The sequence below is a fragment of the Alternaria burnsii genome (genome assembly GCF_013036055.1).
Source record: "Alternaria burnsii strain CBS107.38 chromosome Unknown 732, whole genome shotgun sequence".
In the NCBI taxonomy this organism is placed as follows: Eukaryota; Fungi; Ascomycota; class Dothideomycetes; order Pleosporales; family Pleosporaceae; genus Alternaria; species Alternaria burnsii.
Window position 1 is genome coordinate 572,872 of NW_024066113.1, and position 22,217 is coordinate 595,088.

Sequence of the window (22,217 nt, forward strand, 5' to 3'; positions counted from 1 at the left end):
CATCGAGCGCTTGGATAATGTCTTGGGCGACTTTGTGGGCCTGGCGGCACTTCAAGCGTCTTCGAGAAGGGTGGCGATGTAGATCTTGCTGGGGAGATATTACTTTGCAGCAGACAACGTGGGTTCAGCATACCGAGCGCGCATACCCTCACTGCGGCGCTGTCATCGCCTCTCGAAGCGCCCAGCCAGCATGATCTCAGTTGCCTACTATGTGAAATGCTACTCAGTGATCCATAACCGGCGATATCGGATGGAATCGCATTCGGTATCTCACATGAAAACGTTACCGAAGCGTGCTATAAGTTCCAAATATACCACCCTCGCTCACACTGGTAGGTCTTACCGGCTGAAGATCGATCATGGCATTCCAATCTGAATTAGAACTCGGAACTCACGCGCACGTCGGCTTCGATCAAGCGCGGCAATTTATCCTATCTTACCTGCAGGACACGTTTCGAAACATCCGCCCAATGACAAGGCTCCGTCGGAGCCAGCGAACGCAATGCAACGGCACTGTGTATGCATACTCATATATTTCCAGTTGCTCGGGTCCATATCTCGCTGTTCAGCAGCAGCTCGTAGTCTCATACGGCGATTGTAAATTCCAGTCGACGCTACTGTGCTGTGTCGAGGCCGACATCGCAAGCACATTGGTCTAATCCTGGATATGTACTGCTCTTACTCGACGAATGACTCCACACCACATCCAACCACAATGATGAGCAGTGGCCAGGTAGCTCGGATGTGGGAACTAGAGGACAATGACCTAAGATGAGCACAATTGGTTCCGACACGTGAGAAATTAACGTTCACGATGTACACATATCTCTTTCAGAGGATGTTGAAATGGTCTTGTCTCTTATTGAAGCAATTGGGATGCATTTTGCTGATTGCATTCAAATCAATGGGTGAGTTCAGCATAAGAGTTACGAACTTGGCGGAACAAGCTAAACTCATGGGAATTCTCATCCCTCTATTCACGTTCGCGGGTTTCAAAGCTTCGGGCAGTATGCAGCCAAACATTGCAGGGCTTGAGGACGTTTGGGTAATAGATAAACCATATTGCAAAGCTAATACTACGATAGCATGGCTTCAAATCTCTCTCCAGCTATACGATTCAACCCGTCTACATCTCCGCATGCGTCGCAATACCCCACTTCTGCAACAGATTATGCCTGTGCCAATAGCTTCTGTATACCTTGCCCCAGAAAAAGAACACGGGAGCCGTGATGATCATTGCGCCAGCGATACCGGCAAAGGTATAGAATACAACAGCAGGTCCTTCGCTAGCCGCCCAGTCATTCACAAAATATGAGAAGCCGTAGAACAGGAAGTTCTTGAAAACCATGTTGATGATGAAGACCTCAGAGCTGATATCGCGGAAGGAATCCAGGACATAAGATGAAGCAGAGATTGCGGCTATGACGATTCCGAAGAGGTCCATGCCATGGAAGAAGGCTGTAAGATAATATGATTTGCCCTCCTCGGCGAGATGACCGAACAAGCATAGACCTATGACAATCGTCACGGACGGAATCATAGCAAGTAGACGATACTCTGGCTCGTAGATTCCATTGTTCTTCTTCGCGCACCATTTGATGAGAGGATCGAGTGTCGCGCCAAGGAGGATCGATCCGAGAAGGCCACCCAGAAAAGGTCCCAAAGAGAGGTAGCCAACACCAGCTGCGCTGAGCAGATATGGAGGAGCCATGAAGATCTGAGCCATGACGTATGATTGTGCAACAAAGAAAGCAGTGAGCCCTCCTGTCACTATGACCATCCAGAGTACAGCCATGTTTGCGCAAACTGCAAAAGGCGCAATGACAAGCTGCAGCAAGTTATCATCTGAGTACGTCCCTGTAAAGATCGCGAGTTCCTGTACGTAGGTCTTTTTTGGGCGCAGGGCAGGTGGTGAGCTGGTCGCCGTCTCGATCTTCATCATGTCGTCGCTTCCGGCTTTCTCGCTGTTACCGGCATGTCGCTTCTCGGTCGCTGCAAGGTCTGCGAGGTTGTCGTTGGATAGCTCATCGATATCGTACCGATGATCACGAATGTAGTTGGTTTCTGGAACGAAAAAGAAGAGAAGGATGACTTCGAGAGCCACGAAAGGGATGAGGATGTGGAACAGATAACGCCATCCGAGATTTGTTGCAATAGGTCCGACAATGATAGCAGAGAAGTTCGACGCGGCGCCCAAGATGAATTGGATGAGTGTCATGAATCCGCCACGCTGGTGGACGAAGAAGAGATCACCAATCATGGCGACTACGAGGGACTCGAAAGCAGAGCTGCAGGAAGTTAGCACATGTCATCCTTAGAGTGAGATCATACGCACACGGAACCTCCTTGAATGATACGCCCAGCTAAGAGACCCTCGTAGCTGTTTGCAGCACTGCCGACTACAGTCCCAAGCAGACCAAAGAGCGACGCAATTATAAGTTGGGGACGTTTTCCATACTTCCTAGACAATGCACTGACGATAGGTCCGACGCCTCCAGTCACCAGTAACATATATCCGGAGATGACTGTGATGTCTCCGACACTCCTTCCATAGTCTGCTGCGATAAGTACCAGTGCAGGCGAAAGAAGGGGAGATAGCACGGCAGCGTAGAGTATAGAGCCGTAGGATACGATGATCATAATGACCATCTTCTTGGTGTATGACCAATTCAATGGATCATTGGGGTCTTCGGAACTGCATCGTATCAGTCATGTTGTAGGTACTATAGACTGAACACGCAGCCCTTTAGCAGTACTTACGGTTGAGGTATCAGAATAACGTCTGCGTCTTTGCCAGTGCCACGCTTCAGGCTCGCCGAAGCCACTTCTGAGACATTGAGAGGATTCTGTTCCTCGCTGAGGATGACGGTTGCAGGCACATGCGCAAGATGCTTATCCTCGACGATACCGAGGAAACCCATGGTGACGGTTGTACCCGCACAATACTAAGAAAATTTCCGAAGATATAACGAGGAAGTCAAAAGCAATGTCAGGAATCCCACGAATGGTTCCAGAATACAGGTGTCAACAACGTGGGACAGCGCGCGTTATGAATGATCGGCATCCCCAAGTTTCGTCCAGCTTTGCCGCTACCATCGACCAGGGGTAGCGTGCGCCTCCTGGGGGTTCAGTGTCCAAAATGTGGTCTCTGCGACCCCCGCACAGCTCTCATTCATCTGAAGCCCCACAGGGGGCCGGCAATCCATAGGTTTTTGTGCGCCAATGTTGGGGAATTCCTTGTCGAAAAATGCACGTCTGGACCCGGGACGAAAGAGCTTGCAGCTTATCTCATGTATTAGGGATGCAGGGCCCAAACAGCGCATATTCATGCATCTCAGATGCGTTTAGCCTGATTGCATTGCCAGACAAAGGTGTTGAATGTCATCAAAGCGAACATTTGGATCTAAGGGAAGCGCACAGCTTTAGCAAAGGTGCACTTTCTACTGGTAAGTTTGGCCATCGCACCCTGCGAAGACGGGAGGCAGCCACCAATTTTGCGGAGAGGACGCTAGCTACCCCGCAGAGCCCCACAGCTGAGACTTAGCGCGTGAATTGGCTAGCCGTGGCAAGTCCGATCAGCACCACGAGATTTCGCAGCTTTAGTCTGTTCTCCAACTCTTTGGTATAGTCATCAAGATATCGTAGCTCTCACGGCTGTCGATTCGACCTCGACTTCCGCCATATGCCGTGGGGCAGACGACAGCACTTTGTGATTGCGACTCCCATCAGCCGTGGCGTTGCCCCCGCCGAGTCTAAACAGCATGTATGCGCCCATTGATGTGCGGTACAGCATAGACATGGTCAACCAAGTCGAAACCGAGCTTGCGCACTCTATCTACGACTTCAATCACTCGCTACCAGAGCTTTCACTGGGACGAGCGCTGCTGTCAAAGCATCAACAAAGAGGCTCGATCTTCAATAAAGCTCCAAAATGTGCCGTGAATCTCGAATGCGTCATCTCGTGGCGCAGACGAGTCATCTAAGGTCGCATCGCGAGATGCCGTTCTTGTTTGTTTTACGATAAGCGGAGACTAAAATATTGGGGGGTTTATGGCGCTTCCGACATCTGACGATGACGGGACAGAGTGGCCAGTGCACTTTGAAGGAATGGATCTGGTATTATGCTGTTCAGAAGGCTGAACGCTTGGGTGCAAGTACGACGTATGCATTGTCATGCATGCGGATAGGTAGGATCTTAGGCATTGCGAGGCATTTCTTGGCGAAGACTATGAGCATCTGATGGGGTCACTCACCAATACTTCAATCATTGGGATTGTGTCCCTTATTGCTGCTGCTGCTGCTGCTTGACATCTCCCCAGCTACTTACCATATGCCGAAGCACAAAAGTCTTCGTCTGCATCCCAGACATCAAGCACCCTAAAGGTACTCACTACCCAGGTACACCTGGTCATGAAGACTCATGAGTACTAGGAATACCCTTGAGTATTGCTAGTTTATCAAAGCTATGCGTAGCATGAGCACTTGATTGCGACAGAGCAGCTGTAAACTACCATGTCAGTCTAGGAAGTCATATGGACATGCGACAGCATACTCAAAACACTGAGGAGAAGACCTCAATGGCACCAAGAGGCGCTCATCTCACATATGTTCCTTGTACGCTGCTCTTGACTGACAGGATACGGCAACTCTCACGCCCAAATATCGTCCAACAAATTTGAGCCACAACATATCGCAAAGGCTCTTAGGATCGTGCATCGACTCGGCCTATTTTAACCACACCTGGAACCAGGGAAGTAGACTGAACGTCCAAATTGGGCTCTAGGCAAGACATAGAATTAGCTGCTCACTCACTTACGTAGGCTAGACTGTACAAATAGCGAGGCACTGCTGAGATGAAGGTGAGTCGCAGAAGCTTCCAGTAGCTCACGTAGTATCGCAACAATCAACAGTCTGTGCCCGTCGCGCTTTCCTAACAGTATTTGACCCCGCAAACAGAGGCTAAAAAGACGACTCACCTCACTTGCAACAGACAGGGTAACTTCCGGTTGCTATCTCACCAGCGATGACACGCCGGGGAGGCGGCAAGCCACCATATCACTGCGCGATCTGCGAGCAATCCTTCACCATCAAAGCTGATCTCCGCCAGCACACTACCAATCACAGCGACATAAGCAACAAGAAGCTCATTTGTGCCACTTGTGGGTGGAATTTCGATGACTCCCACGCCCTAGAGCTTCATCGAATCCAGAGTAGCCACGGAGATCCACAGACAGCTCGCCCAAACCCGCGAAACGAAGGCTTCGAGCCCTTCACAGAAGAATCCGAAATGGCAGTCACCTGCAATCGGTGCCAGGAGACCTTCACCAACCAGAAACAACACAATGCCCACCGCAGCAACGTCGCCTCCAACTGTGCCGATTGGAGGCACACTGCCCCAAAGCACTCCGCCACATCTCCCGAAGCTGCCCGGGGTTATGTTGACCTGGACAGACCCAAAGACGGATCGCCAATCGTACCCTTCTATGAGGAGCCCAACGCATCATCATCATCAGAAGCTGATACTGTTGACAGCGACGACGGAGTAAAATGCCACGACTGCAAGCGTGTGTTCCACTCGAGAGGTCACTACAACAACCATATGCTAGGCTGCACGCCCATCTCGTCGTCCAAGAAGCACCGCCAAGTACTGGAAGCCACTAAACAAGGTAGCAATACATGGACAATCACAAACCACGTAAGAGCTAGTCCGCAGCAACGCCAGGCCCCTACAGCAGCACCCGCACCTCGCGCCCAATCTTCGTCGTCCACCTTGTCTGCTCCAATCAATGACTTGAGTAGCTTCGCGTGCAATGTCAAAGGCTGCGGTAGGATATTTAGATCGGAAGCTGGCCTTAATCAACACAAGACTGATGCCCATGGTATTGGTGGTCAGGCACTGAATGCGGTCGGTCGAGCCGTGAGGGAGCAGATGAGGCAAGAAGGCCTACTACTGCAACCTTCCTCCGCGTCGTCTCGCGGTCGTGGTCAGCGAGGTCGCCCTGCCCCACGCGCGTCACCTTCCGCTCCTCGTGGTGCTCCTTCGGCGTCTCGTATGGCACCTCCAGCACCCCAAATGACACCTTCCAAACATCGTACGACGCAGCAAGTATCCTCGCAGCCCCTAACTTTCGCTCGGCCTATGCCAATACAACATCATATGCCGCCTACTCAGCCTGTCCAACTACCCACCAGTACGATCATGAGCGGTGTTGCCGAGCTGGATCAAGCCAAACAAGTCCAAGCGAAGATCCTGCGGCTTCTGATTCAGTCCGACATCTTCATCCAACACGATGGTAAGATGAACGTCTGCGGGATTGACTGGACTCGTATTGGCGTCGCAAAACAGCATGAAGTCGTTGCCATGTTCGATACAATGTGCCATCTCCCGAAGATCCTACAAGGCGAATACGTACCGGCTCCAAAGGCCTTCAAGGACGACTACAACACTGAGTATCCGTTTCGCGACTTTGAGCCCTCTCCCGCTCGTAACCCATCAAAGCCTGCTTTGGATGTTGTCGCCATCTCATGCAGTAAAGTTGCGCTTAAGGGCGGCTTTCAGGAGATTGTAAAAATCGCAGCTGTCGACCTTGCCACCTGCCGAATCCTCATGAATCACCTCGTCTGCACAGATCCGCACGCTGAAGTCTTGGATTGGCGCTCCGCGGTCACCGGCTTGTTCAGCTGGAAGGATATGGAAGCAGCTCGAAAGTCTGGATACAAGGTCTTCAAGGGCTGGATGGCAGCACGGAACGCACTACACAAATTTATCGACAAGGAGACTATCGTGGTCGGCCACAATCTGCGCTCCGATCTCGATTCCCTGCGCATGGTCCACGGACGTGCTGTTGACGCCGCCAAGGTCGTTGAGAAAGCTGCTCAGGGTCCACTCAGCAAGGCGCAGTTAGCATTGGACAGTCTGTGCAAGACTTATTCTGAGATCAATCTTAGGAGTGACCGGGAATATGGTCGGGATAGCCTCATGAACGCCTTTGCAGTACGTGAGTTTGGTCTTTGGGCACTCAAAAATAGGGAGCAGCTCGCCCGGATTGCTAAACAGAAGAGTCTGGACTACCAGGCCGCCATGCCAAGAGCTGCTGTTGTGGGAGCTTGATGAGATTCGCAAATGCGAAGAAGGGTAGACAGGATTACGACAACGAAAGCAACGAACTAAACACACATACCTGCCGCTTGATATGAATTGTGACCTGTGATCTAGCTCTTCTGCTGCTCTTCCTGTTCCTTCTCCACAACATCAACCACGAAAGCACCACCCAGCAATATCGCCGGCTCCTCAAGACTATGATGTTCATAACTCAGTGTCCCCACACCACCGGCCTCTAGAATCAAACTAGGATTCTCCTCCAACTTCTTGCCCACCCACCTAGCCGCAAAAGCTCTCAGAATATGACCATGCGCCACAATCAAGACATCATTGGGTTTACCATCTTTGCCAAATCTACCCTTGTGGTACTTCTCCCTCAACTCCTTGATCAGCGTATCCAGCCTCTCTGTGACATCCTCCGGGCTCTCGCCGTCTTCGCAACCGTCCTTCCAGATATCCCAGTCTGCGCCTAACCCGCGGCTTTCACGATCTTTCTTGATTTCTGAAGTGACGCGGCCTTCGTAGGCGCCGTAGTCCCACTCTCTGACTGCTTCTGTTACTTCTATCTTGGCATTCGTACGGATATCTGGCGTGTGCGGTTTGGAGGAGTCGTGCCAGGGATAGCGTTCTTTGCAGCCTAGGTTGAGGAGCTCAAGAGTGCGTTGGGCACGTGTGCGGGGAGAAACGTAGCTGTCAGGTATCAATGTCAGCCGTGAGGTCTTTGTCTAAAAAGATTCCATGCCGCAATCGAGAACGTACATGTGTGCTAGGTTACTCGGTACAATCAATCTATCGTCGCCTACAAGCGCTTTGCCTGTGGATTTTACACGCTTCTCGCCGTTTTCTGTAAGCGGTATGTCCGAGACTCCTGTGTGGCGTCCGTTGAGCGACCATTCTGTTTCGCCGTGGCGGATTATGAAGACTCGTGGGTCGGGCATTATGTTTATCAAGAGACTTGCTATCGCAGTTGCTGGGAAAGGAAGATGGGAACAACGCGAGGCGAGGCGAAGTGATCGGGCCAATTGACGATCCAGAGATGATGCGCGTTTAGAAGAAGATATTGAGAGAGGTTTGAAGAAGGTAAACTACAGGGAAAGTGTTAGTTGAAGTATGCGCGACAGGTGCGCGGCAGCTAGCGGAGCTCAGTCCGTATGTATGACGTCCGTATGGGAATTGATTAGCAAGGTGGGGCGTGCCAGGGACGTGTTCAAGCTACCCCACCATGTCCGCTTCATGCGCCTTGTCATGCTTCGACGCGCAAAGTAAGCCTTGGTAATCACCTTATCCGGGAAACATGGGTGAGAGATCAGGTTCGTGAAACACCGAGAGCCATTATCTACGCGGAGGAAAGGAGCAGCTGTTGCTACAGTAGAAGAAGAGTGCAAATTGTCTGGACTGACAATGGAACCAGTCTGAAGATGCCCGGGCAGATATAGATGCTTGAATTCACGCAATACTCCTTGAACCAAGTGTGCAAAAGCTACCCATATTACTCTTCCTCTACAGGGCTCTGCTCCAAAAGGCTGTCGTCTGCTACACACTGGGAGTACCATTCTATCAAAGATCAGCTTCATAACGTAGGATGTGGGTCGTATCAATCTCCACATACCATTCTGAACCACACAGGTCGCTCCCTTGACACATACTGTGCAACCTGCCCATGGAACACCACCATCCCAGCCTCCACATTTGTAGTAGAGAGGAACAGGGCATCTAGTGCTGCTCGGGCCAACCTCTTCAGTAGTGGTCTTGGTGGGCTTCACCGTCGATTTTGTTGTCGTTTTGATCGTGGTCTAAGTATGTTAGAAGAAGTCAAGAACAAAATCATGTCGAATCAGTATGCGACTAGCCTTTGTCGGAGTTGGAGTTGTCTCTGGCTTCTTGCTTGATTTGGGCGGCTCCGGCTTCTTCGTTGTGGTCGGCTCCGGCTTCGTGCTTGTCTTGGGCGGTTCAGGTTTCTTGGTGGTTGTAGTTGTGATCTTGCTTGCTGTTGGCTCTGGAACACCCGGCGTAGTGCGGCTAATGTTGTCGGTGCATCCGCCCTTAGTACAAGTTATGATGTAGGTCTGGCGTGGTTCGATGGCGACATGGTTGTTGGCCGGCGCCTGTTGATAAATCAGTACAAGATGTCTAGCTTAACGGCGAGATACATACTGCAAGGCACACTGTCGAGAGGCTTGTCGCTAGAAGCGCAAGTATAGTAAGCTGCATGGTGATGGGTGGATAATGATGCGTCAGTGAATGGAAATGCTGGGTTAGCCGTGGAATTCAGGCTCATGGGATATGGAAAGCATCTTATAGCCACAGACATTTGCTGCTAGTCTAAGGAAGTCAACACCAGGCTCAACAATTGCTTCATGGCTACAGCTCTAGATACCCGCGGCTCCAGTGTAGACAGCAGTCTGACTGGGGCCAAGGTAAAATACGAGGCCATCTCAATCTGCTCGTGCATTCGCCTATATTGTGGCTAGCGAGTTTGTGTGCCATAGTGATGGTACAGGCAATGTAGAGCCTACCGAGAGCTTGTATAGTCAGTCAGTCAGCGAAGGTAAGGCACTCAGAATGGCACATTTGGCGAAGGCTGGCAAGATGAAAAACAGGTTCACCTGGGTATACGCCCGTATTTGGTGTTGTGTATTGTAGGCTGCTTCTCGAATAAGGCTGCCCACGATGCGCGGCTATACCCATATCTCGACTGAACCTGGTCTCGGCCACGAGTTGAAGTTCGGTTGCGTTCCGAGAAGATTCGCGACTGGTTTTGATACTATTCTTGTTCACGACGACTCTTATAGACGGGGATGTGTTTTAGCCGCAAATTGATACCCAGTCGACCCTTGTCCGACCACCAGACTCAGATGCCACTCAAGCTGACCATGACTTGTGCGACTTTCCAGATCGCGCAAGCTTAGATTGTTCGATACAAGCAGTGAGACTGGTAGTCGGAACAGGTTACGAGAAATCCGAGTGACGCTGCGGATGATCGCGGCATCGTACCGTGACCCGGGGGCAGGCGAATGTAAGGCAAGCAAGTGATGCATTACACACTGGGCCAGACCGTGGGCATACACTGTTTAAGCTTGCTCTAGGCAAATGACATTAGCAGTGCGCTTACACGCACATGGGTAAGGATGAATGATGGTCAGTGTCCAGAGCAAAAGGGTCTTGTCCAAATCATTCACTGCCTGCCCCATTTTGCTGAAGGGGACCATTGGCCAGAAGGTCTCCAACGCCGATCCATTTCCTGACAAGGAAAGCACCCTGCGGCCTCAGCTTTCTGTAATAGCCCTCTTCTTTCTCGAGTATCTCAAAGTTCCGCTTCTTGTACCACTCCATGCCTTCCTCGTTGGCCTCCCACACGTGCGCCGTGACACAGCGCACACTGTGAAGTTGGACGGCCTTCTTCACTACAGCCTGTAGAAGATGCATGGCGATGCCGTGGGTGCGGTAGGGAGCCAGGACACCGATGGTAGAAATGTACAATTGCGAGGAAGGTAGTATGCGACATCGAACGGCACCAACGAGGTTTGGCTTCTCTGCAGGCGATGTCGAATTGGCATTGGTGGGCGAAGAGTGCCACACTGCCACAAGGGTAATGCCATGGTGTGGCTCTGTCATAGTCTCTTTGTAGAAGGTCTCCGGATAGGATATAGGAAGAGTGAGGGTGTTCAAGCGCTTGAATGCTGGCAACAAGTCTTCGGTAAGGGGTACGAGTTGGACGTTGGGCGGCAGGGGACGTAGGGCGAAGAGGTGTGGAATGGCGGGTTGCTGAGGGGAGAGGGAAATGGGCGAAGGTATGCGCGAGATGGCAGGCGTGACTGCTCGAGACGGACGAGGGCTTTTCTTGGACCGCGGTCTTGAGGGGGCTTGGAGGAAGTCGTCGGGTATGTCATTCCAGTTCTCCATTGCTGAGGGCGTAGGCGTTGTGTTGGAAGGCACGCGCGTAGGCGCTGAAACTGACTTTGGGGGAGGTGGCGGTCGGTTCGTCCTTGGCGACACAATTGGGGGAGCATTTGGGGGTTGTCCAGGCTGGCTGTCCTGACTTGGCTTCTTCAGCCAATTGTTCAGTGAAGACTGCATCGCGAGAGGAGGGGGGTCGAGTGGGTTGTTGTGACGTAGGCAGTTCGGGATGACAATAATCTATTAACGTGACGGTAAGACCAAGGAGTCGCTCGGCTTCTGTCCTCGCGATAGTCTGTGAATTGCCAAGCAGAGTTGTTTACGGTGGACAAACACAAACCCGAGGGGAAACTTTCTGGTAGTGACGCGCCTCGAGATGGTTTACAGGGATGGTTCTTAGCGTGCTTTCGTCGGCCAAGCCGTCAGCTCCGACTTCCTCGCAGGAAACAGCATCATCGCCCTAAATATCCCCAGTCCCACCACCGCAACCATGGGCGCCGAGAACTCGAAACCCTCGTCAGAGGTCAAGCAGCATGTCTTCTCCTCGTACGTTGCAGTCCCCACCGCCAATGGCTCTAGCCCCTCCCACGAGATGCAGCGAGCAAGTGACGTCGTGTGCTGATAATTTGCGCGCAGAGATCACCCCTACAGCTTCTCCAACGAACTCGTCGGATCGCTACAGAAGAACACTTTCGTAGGTTCCATGGCTCCCATGGGCGAATTGCGGCTAACAGAGCGTAGACAGACTCGGCGCGATCAAGACAGCAGGAACTCCAATACCAGGAACGCCTAACCGCCGAGCTCGAGAAGCTGCGCGAGCAAGAGACGCACAACTTCTCCAAGTTCAGCGAAACCCTCTCCGGAGAGAGCCAACAGTCGGATGAGCCCTCCCTGGTCGAGAAGATCCAAGATGCGACATCCAGCAGTTCATCCCTCGCCGAGAAGCAACGACAAAAGGACATGAGCAGGGACAGTGTCACCAAGGAGATTGAGCAGCTCAAGGCCAAGTTGGAGCAGAGGAAGAAGCTGGAACAGGCCGATGCCGACGTCACAAAGGCAAAGGAGGCTGTCGTCTCATGTCTGAGGACCCACGACCGACGACCGCTGGATTGCTGGAAAGAGGTCGAGACCTTCAAGCACGAGGTCGGCCGGCTGGAGAAGGAGTTTGTACAAAAGACCATCCGATGAGTTGTGCCGAGCAATCGACCTTTTGGGGCTGGGCGGAAGGCGCCCTTGTATAGTTGGGTTTGGTAGGATATAGCATCCTGGGGCATTTCTTATCTTCAAATCCTTACTTTGTCTATTACCGTGCCTTGCGCCTTGCTACGCACACCGCAACTGTACCAATCACTTGGGACTGGGCGGGGTACTCTTACCGCCTTGCTCCTGCCACCACCACAAGCCACGTCTATCCCTACCCACTAGTCCTCACATCTTTCTCCCTCAGCACTTGTCTTACGCATCTAATTTTGCAATTTTTGCTTAGTACTACTGCTTCGCCATTCATCTGTAATGGCTGTTCTTACTCACCTTCACCGCGCGTCTTAATGTGGGAACGCGTTTAGGCGCCTAATTGTCGCAGTAACTTCGCGTCCTCATCTCGCAGGTCCTTCCTCACACAACCCCACACTCCACAGGACTTCCTCTAAACTGGTCAATTTTCAGGCAGCCGATGTACAAAATTGTCTGCATCATGTCCTACCGCCTTGGGAACACCGTCGATGACGATGAGGGTTGGGATGATAATGATAGTGATATCGAGCTCCTCAATTACTACTCAGACACCGAGTCCGACTATGAGATTGTCACGAACAACGCCACTACAGCTCAGACAGTCTCTGGAAATCGACCGAGAACAACACAGGAGCTTGCATCTGATGATGATGTTCATCTCCCGGATATCGCGATACAGAGGTTCAAGATGGCTAAGGGCATCCTCGTGAAACCTGGTGACACGGTAGAGCTTAGGGACCATTCAAGACGAGAACCAGAAGCTCTGCACAGCGGCGACTTCCTCCGCATCAAGACCATCATTATGAACATGCAGACAGATGAAGTCCGATTGAGAGGCTATCGACTGCGGCGCACTAAGTACGTAGGCCAGATTTTTGATTGTAAGTGCAATTGATAGAGTATCAGAAGCCTACTGACCTGGTAGGGAAACTCAACGAACTTGGAATGGTGCTACGTGTCGATGAAGATGACTACCGTTCGCCTCTTGTCGCCGGTATAGAAGATGTGAAGATTGAAGAGGTGCTCCGTCTACGCGAGTGCACGCTCACTAATAAGCCTTACCCTTTTATGAGCTTCCGAACCGACAGCCATACTGCATACCCAAGTGGTATGAGTGAGAAAGATATTAAGCGGCAAATCTTCCACGAGAGTCGGCTGACATGCCGTGTCGTTAATGTACTCTACATCAGCAGAGGCAGGAACAAGCCTTATGGTGGCATCGTGCGTCATCTTTACACCCATGAGGCTGACAAGTCGGAAGACTGCATCCCAAATCCTGGCTACTCGCGCGAGATACCTATCTCCGTAGAAAGCGACATGGAAGACGACGACTGCGTTCTTGTTAGCAGGAAGCGACGCACCCGTGACGAGTCTCCTGACTTCGAGATCCTCGAAGAAAGGCTCCTAAAGCGCAAGACGAGAAATTCGCTGAAGCAATGTCGGCTAACATTCGGGGATGTGTTCTGCGGAGCTGGAGGTGCGTCCCAAGGCGCTGCTCAGGCGGGCTATTATGTCCAGTGGGGACTTGACAATAACGAACGCGCACTGGAGTCATACAGCCTTAATCACCCTGGTGCGTATGCATTTAAGATGAATGCTCACGACTTCCCGCCAGAGGGTACTAGCAAAGAAAATTTGAGGGTTGATGTCCTTCATCTATCGCCCCCGTGTTGCTACTGGAGCCCTGCGCACACCACTGACGGCCCTAACGATCAAGCGAATTATGAGACAATATACACTGTCGGTCCTATCCTAAAGAAGGTGAAGCCTCGGATTGCAACCCTCGAGCAGACATTTGGCCTCGCCACTCACGAGCAGCACAAGCGCAACTTTCTCATGCTGCTATATGACATCGGCCAGGCCGGATATGATGTTCGCTATAAAGTTCAGGATCTATCGCAACACGGTCTTGTGCAAAAACGGAAACGTCTGCTGATCGTTGCTGCAAGACGAGGAACACCTTTACCTCCATTTCCAAAACCCAGCCATGGCCCTCCAGGAAGTGGCCTCAAGCCTTTTGTGTACATCGACGAAGCCCTTACGCATATCACCCGCCAGGGACCACGTGCTATGAACGACCCATACCACAAGCCGAAACTGTACACCAACCCTAGGCCAGCCTACGACCCCCACACATTCCTTAAAGGCTGCATCACTACTGGTGGTACTACCGCGACTCATCCGTCTGGCGAACGTGCGTTCACACCACGCGAACTCTCCCTCTTCCAGAGCTTCCCATATGTGTATGAGTTCACAGGCACTAAGAGCGACGCTACAAAGCAGATAGGCAACGCATTCCCTCCCATAATGGCCCAAGCTATGTACCATATCATAGCTAAGACTCTCGACGCCTTTGACAACGGCCTCATCGGAGCGGAAGATGATCTCTCTGAATTGGACGCTCTGCTGGAACTGAGGGGTGGGAACCATGCACAACAGCGACGTCGCAAACCTAGCATTCCAGGTCAAGATGATGAGATCATCTACGTACCGAGCGACAGCGAATGAAGGTTCGGGATCACTCCTGGACGAAAAGGAAAACGTCACCATGAAGAACATACCCATTTTTCAGGTTTCTAAAGAACAACACGCATCCTCTCTTTGACTTCAGAAAGTGTGCCGCGCTCGATCATCTGATCAGGAGGCAACTGAAATTTTCGAATAATGCACGTTTATCCGAGCGGATTCTTTGGAGAGGTGTGTAGCTCTGTGTCAGCGCTATCCGTTTTACACTCACGTTGTGAGTACCTGTTTATGTACGACCTACCGGAAGAAGCGGGCTTATGTTTTGCCTTCGCTAGTCACGTAACAAAGCCAAGACAGACAGAAAATACAACTCTGTTCACTTCTTGCCTCATGTCTGTGCGTGGCAATATATGTTACCTAACATGTTTCTCTTCTAGGTCTGCTATCTGTTACGGATGTAAAAATGCTCTGTTACAATCACTCCTCTCATTGCTTATATGGCGACACAACACACTAGAAAACTAACGTTCGGTAGAAATCAAGAGTTATGTCCAGAGAAGGTCTTCGCGTCGGATTTAAGCGCAAAGGTATACACACTTACTCAAAACTCATCATTGCATCACTCTACAGCGGGCCAACGTTCGCCAGCCGATCCCTCACATGACTTTTACCCACTCCAACTTCCTATTGCAGGTGCCTAATCGCCGTTCATTTCCAAAAGCTTAATCTCCGCCCCCGCCACTAAGCCCAGGCTTGACACCCTGTCACGGTATGACCCTTTACATGATCTCTCAGAAGACAAAATATCCGCGTAAAATCCGCGTAATGGCGCATACGCCCAGAACACCGACGTCCGCCCGTCTTATGGTAAACATCGTACCATTCTGACCTCATAACGTCAAGGGTCTGGGAGTCAAAGAGTGAGTAAACTTTAGGCCGACAACTCCTGCCCCTTCCGCACCACTGGTCTCACCGGCATCTTGCAGAAACGACGCACAGGCATTACCCATGTGGCTTCCCATCGTCTTACATATGGACATGGTATTCGTTACCCTGCATTCGACTACAAACAGATCTATTCTCTATTCGTGCCCAGCAAGCAATATAATCTTTTCACATGCACATGATAAGGCGAAAAGGAAAAAAAGAAAATTAGAGCGGCGAATTAGAAGGGGTCGGCACGCCTTCCACATCCAGATCGGAATCTGGATAGATTGCTGTCCGTCGGCCAAGTTGATGGATTTAGATTGCAACAAATGCACGAAAATGCATGAAAAGCAATTTTCTCGGTTTTCCTTTCCTTGGAGACGCCCCAAGATCGGACCGTTTGTGATGGTAAGCGCCCTCCTCGTCACGAGAGAATGTGGATTATGCAAGTTGAGAGTGCGGAGTTGTATCCGGTTACACACCGCTATCTTTGTATGGATCAAAGCGTTTCCCCTGAGGTTTGGTTCGTTGGAAAATAGGGTCTGCTTTGCTGCCCGGGCGTCTTGGTAGGCGTCGTTAGGATGGATTATGGTATGTGAGGCGGGTGGAGCAAAGTAAGATTGCGCACAGAGCTCTGGAAGGGTTATGGACAGTGTGCAGGATGGGCGTAGAAGATGTTCAGGGTCCGATTGTATAGTTCGGAGAGAACGCAAAGACATACCATGACACGGGGGTCCATCTTGGCTGGCTTGCCGCATGTCAGATTCACTCCCATGGTTCGTCGTATTCGGTTCTTCATTCGACGCGGGATGTAGTGTCGATGCTGAGGCCCGACAAGCGCGCTTCCGATGAGTGGCGGTAAAGGGAGACTGATCAAAGCCCAAGGCCAGGTCAGACGATGTCTCGACAGTGCATGAGACTGCATGAGTGAGGCACAACGCCCTTTCCGGTTCAATGGAACTAGAGATGGTGTGGAGCCGACCTGAGCAACTCCCTCGTTTATCATTCGCGTGGAAGTGTTCTTCCCGGCCCTCTAGCGCTGATCCTGCTAGCGTGCCATGTGCGTTCCCGTTCTGCCTCTCGTATCTTACATGCCGTGGCTTCGTAGTGCTGCCGATTGTTTGAGCCTTGCGCGGCGTGGCTGGTGCATAGCGCGCTAACGGGTCGCATCTGAGGCGTTGGCTCAAGAGCTAGAAGGATTGCCACGGCGAAATATACCCGTAGTCGACACAGCGGGCTGCAATCTAGGACTTGAGGCTGTTTTGGATTATCTACAAGGGGTGGAGTCGACGTGGACAAGACGGCGCCGTTACTCGGGGGCATCGGAGCTTTCGGCCGAGTCGTCCTGGGGGAGGAGAGAGAGCAGGAACGATTGGAGTCTGCCCGACTAAGTAAAATCGCCCGGCTCCCGGGCTTTTTCAGACCACAGGAACATGCCGATGCGGCAACAAACAAGAAAAAAAATGTAAGTTTACATCTACTTCGAGAACTCCACTTTACACGATGCCGTACTCTCGCCGTGTGGGCCTCATCAACGCTCTTCGTGAGACTTGTATCAAAGGCGTGTGGCTAAAGCTCTTCCGTGCCCGCCCGTCGAAGTACTCTAGAACAAAACTTGCAAACCTAGCGTAGCCGACGTGCCAGGCTATGCTCTTGGAATGTCTGTTCTCAATCGAATAAACCTTCTTTTCAATGTTTCTAGAAACACACCATAGACGCGCTACCGGACTTTCTCCCTGACATGTCGGGGCGGTCGCTGGCAACTGCGACCTAGCCAGCCGCTCGACATGCCCTCCGGAGCCTTGCCGAACCACCTGAGCACCTACCATAGTTTCATCACCTTCTACACCGGTACATTGGGCGCCAGGGTGTCTGCAGCCGAACGCCTCAGTGTTTCCACATGATCCTTGCGAACATCGATGATCTGCACGTCAATCGCGTCTTTGGACGGCAGAGCTAGGAGTATTTGGAAGTGTGCATCGTGAGCGCATGGACGTTTTTCTTGGTAAGGGTCTCCTAAGGCTCTTACCAGTGAAGGGGTTCCTGGCTATATGGCTTCCTAGAATGCTAGGTGGAGCGAGTCAAGTGTAATGAATTCATGGCCTTGCGACAGATGACGATTGTGGACTGGGTCACTTGATACCATGGAACGAGAATAAAGACCAGGGGTTCGCGCGCTGCTGTGGCTGTTGTTTGTTGTTAAAAGTTGACCTCTACAATCGTTTCTCACCGAGTAGTCTCACGATCCATAGGGCTGGCCTTGCGAAGGATCTGAACCTCATTTCTCGATACGACATATCGGCCCATATCCTCTCACCAACTAATCAACCAAGTCAACACATTATAAGTCGACAGAAAAACCCAATTGATTGAGAAGCTATCTATCCATCATGGCGAAAACAACACGTTCACCCTTCCTCGATATCCTCCCACCAGAACTCCGGCTGCACATTTACACACACCTCCTCGTCGCCCCTACATCCATCAAAGGTCCCGTTGCCCGTCATGAGACCAAATACGACCTCCATACCGCCATTCTCCGAACCAACAAGCAAATTTACCACGAAGCCCGCTCTGTATTCTTTGGCAAAAACACTTTCTACATAACTTCCATACCGCCAACCTCATCCAACAGTAACTCCAGTCATGATGTCGCAGAGGAAGAAGAAGAAGGCTCGGGAGCCTTTGAACCCCCTCTCCAACTTACCGACCTTCCTTCAGTCCGCCATCTCGAAGTCGATCTACTCTACTACCCTAACTCCATGACGACAACTCTGGATTCCCGCGACGGCGTCTGGAAACCTGTGTCTATCGGTGCCAGACGCTACACAACTAGCTTATCCTACTTGCTTAGTACCGTCTCGCCAAGTCTGCTCAGCTTGACCCTCTGCGCAGACACACGCCGCTACATCGACAGCACCTCCAGCCAGGACCCTAACCGCGTCAGCACCAAATCCGAAACCGACATCGAGCGACTGCAAGTGCAAAAATTACTTACGGGATTTTACATGGCGGACAGCAACTCTCTTTTGAGGAAAGCAATGAAGGACCTACTCGTTCGGGATGTCGGCCTGCATTTCGATTTCCCGGAAAGTTACTTTGACTTTATGGTTGGTAGAGAGAGGCTCTGTGGACAGAGTCTTGTGGAGTTGGCGGGCCAGGTGTTGGCGGCTAGGAGTGAGATCAGGTTCAAGGCTGCGATGCAAGAGGCGGGTGTAGGAAATGAGTTTGCGGAAGAGGGTACAGTGAATTTGATCCCGTTTCCGTGTTTATAGGGCGCTGGTCAGGGTTGAAAGATGGATGGAGGGATGCTAAAATGTTGTTCGTGTAGGAGCGTTGGCATGATACCACGAGTCGAGAATACGACGAGCATTAGAGGGCGTTTGCTGCATACTTTGGCTTGGGAGTTCGATGTACAGGGAAGTGCACTGGAGTATTTGGAAGCGTTGTGTTTTTGTTTCTCTATTGATATTCTTTCACGATACCAGTAACATGCGAACAAAAAAGACGCTTGAATCAAGGCGCTGAAATCTCGTTCCACAAATATAATGAGTAATTGTCCCATATCGCGTGCTTCGTTACTGTCGTAAATCGTAAACCGTCGTCTCATATCAATACATACATGCCGGAAAAGCAGTCAGGACGGAACATAGATGAAACGCAGAAGACAGGCAAGTAGAGGAAGAAGTATAATAATACAGTCGTGTAGAAACCTACACTTTCTCACGTTCCTGAACGCATCTAGTAGTCCCTCCTTCGGTGTCGCCTCGTCTTGACAGGACTGCCATCACCCTCAGAGTCGCTACTGAAGTAATCGTAATCATCGCGACCATAGTCGTATCCATGGTCTGGACGGCGATCGCGATCGCGCCTATCGTCCTTTCGCGAATCGCGATCGTCGTGGCCGCGGGACTTGGAACGGAAGCGATCGATTACGCTGCGGCTTCTAGCACGCAGGCCAGGACCTTTGCTGCGTTCGCGTTCATGCGCGCGAGTCCGGGATCGGGAGCGAGAACGGGACGTGGAGTGGCGATCGCTTCGGCTTCTGTGTGCATTGTTAGAACTGAAACCAGCCAAGTATGGGGTGGCGTTATTCACCTTGAGCGTGTCGCAATCTGTCTGGCACCCAACGCACCCGCAGCTGCTCCTGCAAGCGTAGTCAGCCTACTTTTACCCAACGACCTGCCCGCAAATCCTCCCGCCAACGCACCTCCCACCGACGCCGCCAGGCTCTTCTCGCGCAGATCCATGCTATCGAATCTATCGCGCACTTTAGCCATGCGCGAATCATCTCGACGGTGGTCTTTGCTAGAGCGGGACTGATGGGAGTGAGAGTCAACGGACCTAGCCCTGTGACGATGTTCACGACGAGGCTTGGTGCTCTCACGGCGAGAGCGAGGTTGGGAGTCGTTGTAAGCGACCACTGGCTGTTCAGCAGACGGGGGGATGTAGGTCGGGTAGACTGCGCTAGGCACTGGCGCAAAAGCAGGCGCAAAAGTAGGCTGAGAGTTGGAGCGCTGACGGCTAAAGGGCGGCGGAGACGGTTGGTAGCCAGCGCCAGTCGCAGGGAACTCGGTATGATGGTAGGGGTTCATAGGAGAATTCGAGCCAACAGGTGGAGGCGGAATGGGCGCGTCTACCGCGGGCGACGGCGCGTATCCAGGGCCAGGAATGTACCTAGAGCTTCTGGGAGCATCGCGCTGGCCATAGTCTAGAGTGACACCACGTGGCTCTGCAGGTGCTGGCTTTGGAGTGTTAGAAAGTGGGCGCTGAAGCAAGGCCGCAAGAGGCGGCTCGTAAGAAGGAGTGAAAGCAGCAGAAACGGGAGAACCACGAGAAAGAGTGCGAAGCAAATGAGGTTGAAAAGAGAAAGGGGTGTACGAGGTCGACGTTGTCCGGCTTCTCAACATGGGCGGACAGCTGTTCGCCGATGTTGGATGCTCGGGCATTGTCGCAAGCGTCGCGCGTCGAATAGATGAGAGATTATTTACCTGAGGAGAGTATCCATAGGCAGGAGTAGCAGATGGGCGGTGATCCTGCACGGGGCTAGGAGCATACTCCTGTGGATTATACGGCTTATACTCGGATGTAGGCGGAGGAGGGAAGTAGGGCTGTCCCTGCTGCGGTTGAGCCATGTCTCTTGGAGGGCTGTGCTGTCCGTCCAAGTCGCTACTATGTCTACCGTGTCGTCCCCGACTCAGACTTCTACTAGCAGTCGTTCCAGTGCTCTTTGCGCGTCGTCGCTCTCTCTTTCGTCGCTCTCGCTCGCGCTCGTAGTCGGTGTCGTCCGTGTAGTAGTCCGAGTACTCAGTCGGCGGGCTGCGCTCTTGTCGTGAGCTGCGCTTGCTAGATCTTTCTTCGCTGTGGTGTCGTTCTCTTTCGTGTCTGTCGCTGCGGTCTTTACGGTTTTTCTTGATTTCCTTCTGTTCTGCGGGTGTGAAGTAGCCTCCGGGGATCTTTTCGAAGAACTTGTCGGGAACCTTCTCTGCGCCGTAGCTGATGGCCTTGAAGGCTAGGGCTGCCATCTTTCAATGGGGCCGCGAAATCCGGATGTCGAGGTGACGTAGGGTTGTCTTGCGAGCAGCGATGTGATTGGAGCGCAATCGACCGGTCCCAGCGATTCGACGAGGGAGCCTTGTTGGTGTGATGGTGTGCAGGAAGGCCGACAAGTGGCAATGGGGCGGACTGCGCAGCGCGGGTTATAGTGTGTAAGCGATATAGATTGTACTGGGAGATGTGCGAGGTGTGTTGCTCGAGGACTTCTTGACAAGAAAAAGCGCGGGCAAGGAGGCCAAGTATAACATGTGCCGCGGCAAGTGACTGTTGACGTACGGCGGCAAGAAGCAATTAGATTTGTTGCAATTGGGCAGGTGCGCTTAAAACACGACAATATAGCTGATTCGACGCATAGTGCGATTCCGTGGCAGGCGCCTCGTCTACATCGTGAAAATGACGTCGTTCGTCATCGACGTGGCTCGTGCGCTACTGTCATTGGAGCCGCAACCCGGGGATCAGCATAGACGTTGTAGATGGATCCTACGATGCAAAAAGCATCCCGATCAACGTTGATCTCGCAGTCATCCTTGCACGATGCAAACACCACAAAGACGCCTCTTTTCATTCCCATATCTGTTCTGGAGATGCTGAGGCGACGCAGGCTTCGCCCACTGTGGCCTTCAGAAGTCGTATTCAACTGTATGCGACGCACGGTTGCCACTGCATCTATTCTCCGCATGCAATCCTACAAAGTTCTGGCCTCATTGCCGGCTGCCGACGGGACCAAGCCTCCTCGGAATACGCATTCCATGTACCCCTTGCTTAAAACCGGGTCGCAATGCCATAAGACGCAAGGCTTCTGCGAGGAATTACCCGGGCGTGGCGGGCGCGGCCTATCGTGAGATGGTTGTGCGTTGGCAAGGCTCGTCAGCGTCGCAGCCTCAACCACTCAGACGCTTGGGGCTATGTGCGATGACGCCATGTTCGAGCTTCTGTGCTCACCGCCATCATGTCATGGGTCACGAAACATGGCTCTCTTGTGTGCATTTGTATGGCTTTCATTGAGGAATGTGATTAGAAACTGGAAGCCCAAATG

The 22,217-nt window shown here is 52.0% G+C and overlaps 9 protein-coding genes across 9 annotated transcripts; 4 read left to right on the plus strand and 5 right to left on the minus strand.

Annotated features, from left to right (window-relative positions):
• Positions 1 to 1,126: 1,126 nt before the first annotated feature.
• On the minus strand, positions 1,127 to 2,921 carry GT037_005663 (mfs transporter-like protein; the record flags this gene model as incomplete). Its single annotated transcript, XM_038930710.1, has 3 exons — positions 1,127 to 2,288; positions 2,336 to 2,695; positions 2,761 to 2,921. 3 exons carry the CDS (start codon positions 2,919 to 2,921, stop codon positions 1,127 to 1,129), a joined length of 1,683 nt encoding a protein of 560 aa, XP_038786399.1.
• Positions 2,922 to 5,023: 2,102 nt separating this feature from the next.
• GT037_005664 (uncharacterized protein) lies at positions 5,024 to 7,111 on the plus strand (the record flags this gene model as incomplete). The annotated part of the gene is made up of 1 exon (XM_038930711.1): positions 5,024 to 7,111. The coding sequence occupies one exon, from the start codon at positions 5,024 to 5,026 to the stop codon at positions 7,109 to 7,111; it is 2,088 nt and encodes a 695-aa protein (XP_038786400.1).
• Positions 7,112 to 7,212: 101 nt separating this feature from the next.
• On the minus strand, positions 7,213 to 8,040 carry GT037_005665 (phosphoglycerate mutase family protein; the record flags this gene model as incomplete). Its single annotated transcript, XM_038930712.1, has 2 exons — positions 7,213 to 7,792; positions 7,862 to 8,040. The coding sequence occupies 2 exons, from the start codon at positions 8,038 to 8,040 to the stop codon at positions 7,213 to 7,215; spliced, it is 759 nt and encodes a 252-aa protein (XP_038786401.1).
• Positions 8,041 to 8,591: 551 nt separating this feature from the next.
• On the minus strand, positions 8,592 to 9,313 carry GT037_005666 (uncharacterized protein; the record flags this gene model as incomplete). The annotated part of the gene is made up of 4 exons (XM_038930713.1): positions 8,592 to 8,656; positions 8,712 to 8,895; positions 8,923 to 9,207; positions 9,257 to 9,313. 4 exons carry the CDS (start codon positions 9,311 to 9,313, stop codon positions 8,592 to 8,594), a joined length of 591 nt encoding a protein of 196 aa, XP_038786402.1.
• Positions 9,314 to 10,273: 960 nt separating this feature from the next.
• Positions 10,274 to 11,179, minus strand: GT037_005667 (uncharacterized protein; the record flags this gene model as incomplete). Its single annotated transcript, XM_038930714.1, has 1 exon — positions 10,274 to 11,179. The coding sequence occupies one exon, from the start codon at positions 11,177 to 11,179 to the stop codon at positions 10,274 to 10,276; it is 906 nt and encodes a 301-aa protein (XP_038786403.1).
• A 310-nt stretch (positions 11,180 to 11,489) lies between these two features.
• On the plus strand, positions 11,490 to 12,187 carry GT037_005668 (uncharacterized protein; the record flags this gene model as incomplete). Its single annotated transcript, XM_038930715.1, has 3 exons — positions 11,490 to 11,545; positions 11,636 to 11,693; positions 11,741 to 12,187. 3 exons carry the CDS (start codon positions 11,490 to 11,492, stop codon positions 12,185 to 12,187), a joined length of 561 nt encoding a protein of 186 aa, XP_038786404.1.
• Positions 12,188 to 12,692: 505 nt separating this feature from the next.
• Positions 12,693 to 14,740, plus strand: GT037_005669 (c-5 cytosine methyltransferase; the record flags this gene model as incomplete). The annotated part of the gene is made up of 2 exons (XM_038930716.1): positions 12,693 to 13,113; positions 13,158 to 14,740. The coding sequence occupies 2 exons, from the start codon at positions 12,693 to 12,695 to the stop codon at positions 14,738 to 14,740; spliced, it is 2,004 nt and encodes a 667-aa protein (XP_038786405.1).
• Positions 14,741 to 18,015: 3,275 nt separating this feature from the next.
• GT037_005670 (uncharacterized protein) lies at positions 18,016 to 18,900 on the plus strand (the record flags this gene model as incomplete). Its single annotated transcript, XM_038930717.1, has 1 exon — positions 18,016 to 18,900. The coding sequence occupies one exon, from the start codon at positions 18,016 to 18,018 to the stop codon at positions 18,898 to 18,900; it is 885 nt and encodes a 294-aa protein (XP_038786406.1).
• A 466-nt stretch (positions 18,901 to 19,366) lies between these two features.
• GT037_005671 (uncharacterized protein) lies at positions 19,367 to 21,150 on the minus strand (the record flags this gene model as incomplete). Its single annotated transcript, XM_038930718.1, has 3 exons — positions 19,367 to 19,670; positions 19,724 to 19,772; positions 19,836 to 21,150. 3 exons carry the CDS (start codon positions 21,148 to 21,150, stop codon positions 19,367 to 19,369), a joined length of 1,668 nt encoding a protein of 555 aa, XP_038786407.1.
• Positions 21,151 to 22,217: the final 1,067 nt, after the last annotated feature.